Source organism: Adiantum capillus-veneris, chromosome 15 (assembly GCF_014529385.1).
Source record: "Adiantum capillus-veneris isolate H3 chromosome 15, ASM1452938v2, whole genome shotgun sequence".
Lineage (NCBI taxonomy): Eukaryota > Viridiplantae > Streptophyta > Polypodiopsida > Polypodiales > Pteridaceae > Adiantum > Adiantum capillus-veneris.
Genome location: NC_140945.1, coordinates 9,861,310 through 9,867,479, shown reverse-complemented (window position 1 = coordinate 9,867,479; position 6,170 = coordinate 9,861,310). Strand labels below are relative to the sequence as shown.

At 47.4% G+C, this 6,170-nt stretch overlaps 1 protein-coding gene across 2 annotated transcripts in view; it reads right to left on the bottom strand.

Moving 5' to 3' along the window:
• Positions 1-887: 887 nt before the first annotated feature.
• LOC147440248 (uroporphyrinogen-III synthase, chloroplastic-like) overlaps positions 888-6,170 on the bottom strand; it is a 76,585-nt gene continuing 71,302 nt past the window's right edge. For both annotated transcript variants that reach the window (XM_086530038.1, XM_086530039.1), the window contains exons 7-10: positions 2,049-2,104; positions 1,874-1,959; positions 1,669-1,800; positions 888-1,436 (exon numbers count right to left, since the gene is read on the bottom strand). In XM_086530038.1, coding sequence (XP_086386164.1) covers positions 1,379-1,436; positions 1,669-1,800; positions 1,874-1,959; positions 2,049-2,104 — 332 coding nt within the window. In that variant the 3' untranslated portion in view covers positions 888-1,378. The remainder of the gene's footprint in view (positions 1,437-1,668; positions 1,801-1,873; positions 1,960-2,048; positions 2,105-6,170) is intronic.

The window sequence follows — 6,170 nt, the reverse complement described above, 5'->3', positions numbered from 1 at the left end:
TCCCAGAACGGCGTGTCTGCTCAAGCTGAGTGTGTGGGTATGCCTCTGCTACTGCATCATGTAATGTATGTGTCAGTGTAGTAGTAAGCTCCTCCAGAGGTCGTCCTGGCTCCTCAATGCACAAGCGTCTGTATATCCCATCTATGTATACAGAGTCCGTCTCCCGCGGATAATCATCACCAACTTGAGGTAGCTAATACCTCTACAAATCCTTGAGCAAGAGAGAGCTACCGTAGATGACGCTAAAATGAACGTGAAAATAAGCATTCTCAACATGTAGATGACCTTCCTCATAAGTAGATGATGCATTGATCACCTTTAGTGACAAAGGTAGTTTCAAACTGTCAGTTGCAATTTCCTTCTTGAATGCCAAAGACAGATTCAACTCTGGTGCTGAAAGGGGCTTTGAGACCACTTTCCTGGCATATCAGGTCATCCAAAATAAGGACAATTCTTAGGTCTCTTAGGGAGCTTGATTTTGTGTATGAGTTGGTGGTCAATGTGAAGTATAAACCAGAGAAGTGTTGTGCATTTGTTGAATTGGTGAATGATCGTCTTTTCAAGGCTTCACTGAGATTGTACGCAAAGGATAAAGCAATATTTCATGGCTTTGGGTGTTGAAGAGGGCCTTGTTCCATTTTCTAGGGCTGAAAGGCAATGCTCTTTTTCCGAAAGGGCTACTCAAAATAGGGTGGAACAGCAGACAATGAAAGCGATTCTGATTTTTCATAGGATGTGTGCACAAAAACCTAGGCATCTTTATTTGACTAAATTAATGACCATCAAGCAGGGGCAGCACATAGCACAGGCATGAGCAAAACATTGTGCAGAGAGAGAGAGAGAGAGAGAGAGACCCTTGATGAAGCCTGCTTTTCGTCGTCGATCTCTTTGCGCAGAGAGAGAGCGGTTCCATTTCTTAATTTGATCATTTATGGTTTTACAGATGGCACCCACGTGGCGCTTTCTCGGAAACGCTCTCAATAGTTAGACACACACACACACACACACGTTCAGCATCCATCGTAACGTTCTTTGAGCCGTGATAATCAACCCTCGATAAGAAAATTGTGGCTTGATACTGAAAAGAGCGTGTGCGGTATTGGCATAGTTTGTGTGAGCAATAAATTACAAAACTCGGAAAATGAGTTAGGGGGACATTGCACTCTTTGAGTAAACTTGGAAACGATACTGCTTGCATCCCTCTTCCCTTTCGAAGTGTATAAATTGAGGATTGCCACAGGACACTATCTCTGTTGAAATATCTCATCCATCATGATTACTTCTTATCCGATTCCCAAGTACTAGGCTCCACAGTCGTTGCTCTTTCAAGGTTCAAACGCATCATGGCAATGGCACTACGATATCCGAAACTCGCCGTTCACGCTGCCTCCTTAGCGGTCTGGGTTTCAAGAGCTTCTATAATGCTTTGCAACCACCTATATTACAAAACCAACCATGCACATTACTCCGCTTATAAAATAAGTCTTGCAAGCACACAAGCCTGGAGAAAGAGAGGGAAAGAGAAGAGAACTTTTAACGTCATAGGTTCAATCCCAAGAGACATCAAAATAGTTACTCAAGAGGGAAATCGGATAATTGATCTACCCCACACTTGTTTCTTTATTTTTCGGGGGGGGGGGGGGGGGGGGGGGAGAGAGAGAGAGAGACCCATCAATGCCTGGACTCTGTGGATAAAAAACTCTTTTGAAGCCAGCCTTTTCTGCTGCCAGGGCAGACGTTTGTCCAATACAAGCTGCAGCACCCAACCATGTCGACAAATCGACCACATCCACCCAAGCCCTGCATGCGATTTTGACGAAAGATTACTGGCAATTTGACATGTGTATACTTAACATTCTGTTTTGTTCTTTACCTTACTGCAGAGGGAGAAGCTAATGCGACCACTGGAGCTGAAACTGCAAGAGCCAGAATGGAAGGGTCTATTGACTTCACTGTTTCCTGCATATGATAACATAAACCTTCATCATAAGTCCGAAAGATCACGAGGACAAAAATCGAAAGTCGCACCGAAGCCGCAATGTTCTTACAGTGGAGTAAGTGTTCAGCCGAACTACTTCAAACCCTCGTGCGGAAAGCCCCATCTCTGCGAATGCAACCACCACCCAATTATTCTTAAATTCCTCCATGCTCCTTATAGCCAAATGGAAAGGAAAGAGTGAAGAGAAACGAAATAAAAGCAATTTAGGGCAAAATCTCTTAACAACTTGTTTAGTGCATGGTTATCGTAGCTGCCCTGTCATCTGAATGGGCTTCCTGGTGTCCATCTTTGTACATGACAATCAAAAGCTAGACTCGTCATGGTACATGCAAGAAACTGACTATGGACCCATGACCACATGCATGCCCAGATCAACAGTTCTCATACAAAATTGAAACTCCCTTCACACGTAGCCAAGCAACCACAATGTTGATGGAGTCCGAAAACTTTGTTGCTTTCATGGTTGATTAGTGCAGTTTTGGATCAGAATAATCTGAGAAGAACAATCAACTGGTTTTCTGATACCACTGTAACCGGCAAATCACCTGACAAGGTGGGAAAAGCACTGCAACAACACTGTATTGAAGTGTAAAGAACAAACTGAACTTGAAATAAATTGTGGTCAAGACACACAAAGCGCAGGAGTTCCACTCTTAGAAATACAGGCCCCTCAACAAGGGGCCCTGGCGGTATTTTTTATTATATTAATTAACTGTTGAGGTTTCAACTGTTTGGTGTAAGCCAAGTCGCATCTCTAAGTGCTAATGGCACCCTGTCCTCTTATTTATAGGCACTTGGCCCCAGGAGCCCCAAAAGCAACTTAGAACCATATGTTATTTAATTGTGCTTAGAAGCACTTAAAACATCTGGTTTTCAAATTAATGCCGCCCACAAAAGCAACCCACTTACAAATTCACGGCAGTAGCCTACAGCCAATCGTGTCAGTTGCCATACAGAGGCGAAAATTGCACTCAATTTTTCGGGTGGTTATACAGCATTCCATCCCTTCTACTCTGCTCTCTATCCTCTCCGCTGACCTGTTTAGATGGTGGACACTAGCCACTTATTATTTTGTGACAATGATCCCCAAAGGCAATAATGTCAACACTAAACCTGCAATCGGTGAAGGTGGTAACAACTATTCTAGAAGAAAAACGTTTCACAACCTGGGCATAGGCCAGCCAGCATCTGCTACCATCAACAGCCATAGGTCACAAGCAAGGAGCATAAAGAATTGATGACGAAGATGAGAGATAAGAAGCTCCAGAAAATGCCAAGAGCCCTCCAACCAATCTCGTAATGATGAAGCACCAATAGCTCTAAGAAACAAACCAGGAGGAATTCTCATTCATTGATACATGTAGACAGGGCAAAAAATAGGAAGCTCAAGAGGATAAAGACCCAATAACATGACTACACAAAATCTGCCCAAGTCAAACTATAGCCCTAGACCCTCACCCAGGCCAGATAAATCCGTGCCTTGTCTCCAATAGCTGAAAGATCTGCTTCAATCCAAAGGGCTCTATGCCAATAACCCATCTTCCTGGTCTGATGTCTCAAAACGAGCTCTAAAGTAACCTCTTTCCGATGGAGAGATATCTACAATCTTGATGTGAGTCCTAGAATGAAAGGCTGCCTAGAGATAGTCTCTAAGCTCTAAGGTAGACGGCCTAATCCCAACAAGCTTGAAGACCAAACCATAAGGCTCCAATGATGTCACTGAATCATGGATCGCACGAACAATATCTGTAGAAAATCTGACCTTGACAACAGAATCCATGACTAACGGGGAGGAAAAGATATACCATAAAGCCTCTTATGCCGCTCAGTAATCCCTGGCTGAACACCAATAGCCCTCTAGCACCTCTCTGCAAAGATTATCTCTGAATATGAACATAAAAATATTACGTAAGGTACAAAGTAGAATGTTTTTTTTTTTCCTTTTTTTGCGAGAAAAGAGATCCTTTTATTAGGTGATGAAAACTGCCCGAAGGCTACAAACTACCTCTACAAGAGAGGGCTACAACAGAAACATGGGGAGACGCTCCTAGTGAGTAAAAATATGTACAATGGAGGCTAAATCACGAGATGGGAGGAGGAAAAATCCACGCTGGTGGCCTGTAGTGCCATCTAGGCACACCATGAACCATGGTGAAGAAAGGCCCTGGGTGCCATAGTTGCAAGAAAGCCTTTCAGCGCTCCCGCATGCGGTCGGAGCTCCCCTGAAGTCTCCCAAACTGACCCGTGAGTGTGTGTATCAGCTCCAGCCAGATGTCCCAAACAGTCTCTGCCAGTGGAGCAGGTCGAGCCTCGAACATGCAGAAGCAGCGGGCCCGCCAAATGAACCAGTGTCAAGCCTGCACCACTTCTGAGGGATGAGCTCTGTGGCAAGCTGTAGTGTAGGGGGACCCTCCTAGATCAATATCATCCTGCTGGTGGAAGCCAAATCAAAGTGGAGTGCTGGGCCTGTGAGAGGGGACCAAGCTCAGCACCCCAGGCTGTAGAGAGGGCTGGCATCAGCCGGAGAACTCGAAGCCAAACCTGTTGTGCCATGGGGCAGCCATGGGGCAGTCCCACAAACAATGTAGCTGACTCTCCACAGGATGGCCACAGGCTTCACATGCTGCCGAGAAGCCACTGTGTACCAACCAACTCCCAACTGTTGTAGCCTGGTGCGCTACCAACAACTGAAACATGGTAACTCTCCTCGGCTGCCTGCTGTCCCACAACCGCTCCCAGAAAACTGACAAGAACTTAGCCGTGAGACCCTCCTCCTGCCAGTAGAGTGCAACAGTTGGGTGAGCCTCTCTCTGCGCTGTTAGTATGTGTCACCCCAAACGAGCTATGTACTGGAAAAAGGGAGTCCCTAGGTGGTCGGCTGAGGAGAAAGGATCCCACCAGAACCACTCTCCTGGGTCCCACTGCAGTCGTGACAGAGGGCGGCTCTCCCAAGCCCAAAGCCGCCAGTGTCCTGACTCAATATCTGTTGGATCACGATCAATGACACAAGTCCTCCCACAACTCTAATCCTTTGAAAAAAGCACTCTGCAACCTATGGCGCCTCTACTGAGACTCCGTGAAGGCGGCCCTCCCCCTGAATCTCGAAAAACATGGGGGGTACCGTCTCCGAGCAAGCCCTAACTGCAATGAGGACCTCCAACGCATGAAAGGCCCCCATCCACCTCGGAGCTGCGGCCTCTAGAGGGGTGTGCCACTCAACTCGGATGGCCTTCGTGATATCTTGACATAACTGGATGCTTTGGACCTCCTCGGGAAAGTCTAAAAATTGTATCTAGTCACTGAACGTGAAAGCTGGACCCTCTGCCATGGGACCCCAAGAAACATGAGGCCTGCTGCCCCCCAAGTGGTTGTGCTAACCATGGGGTTCCAAACAAGTGGCTGCCTCAAGCTCTCCTCCTTGCAAGTGGGTTGGATCTGCTCCAAGCCACTCCTCAGCTGCTCCCAGGACCTAAGCAGACTCGCGGAGAAGCGGTCCTCCCAACTCCTGCTCAGGCCGACCCGGCGCATCTCTGTAAAAATCCACCTGATGGACGAGCTTCAAGGGCCGTCAGTATGAGGAACTCGAGCACGAATCCGCTGTAGCTACTAGCAACTCCTTCCAGGGCTCCTTCCCGGGAAGAAGTCCTCTGACCACCAGTTTCCCAAGGAGGGCTCTGCTCTCCCGTCCTGGGTCGATGATCCCTAGCCCTCCCCGAGAACATGGTAAGGTAACGACCTGCCAGGACACTTTGGCCTTGGCTGGCTGAGTGTCGCGCCCTGACCACAAAAAAATCCTGATCAGCCTCTCCAACTGGCTGATACAGGAACTCGAGAAGATCCAACAAGACGGGATGCACCACATAGTAGCCAACAGCACCTGATTGGCCACTACCACTCTACCAGCCAAAGAGAGCCGTGCAGAACTCCAATGTAGCAGCTTCCTCCTAATGGATAGGAGGAGGGGAGCAGTCTGCTGCTTTGGAGACAAATCCAGGCCAACCTCTGACATCCCAAATATCATACAACAGTCCTTGGGGGTATCCACCAGAAGCCCTCGCCTGGCGACCAATCAGGTGTAGGAGCACTGCCAACCAAAAAAGCCATAGTCTTTCTCCAGTTTATCAGTGCCCCTGATGCACGACAAAACACCTCAAGAGCCAGCTCATACCTG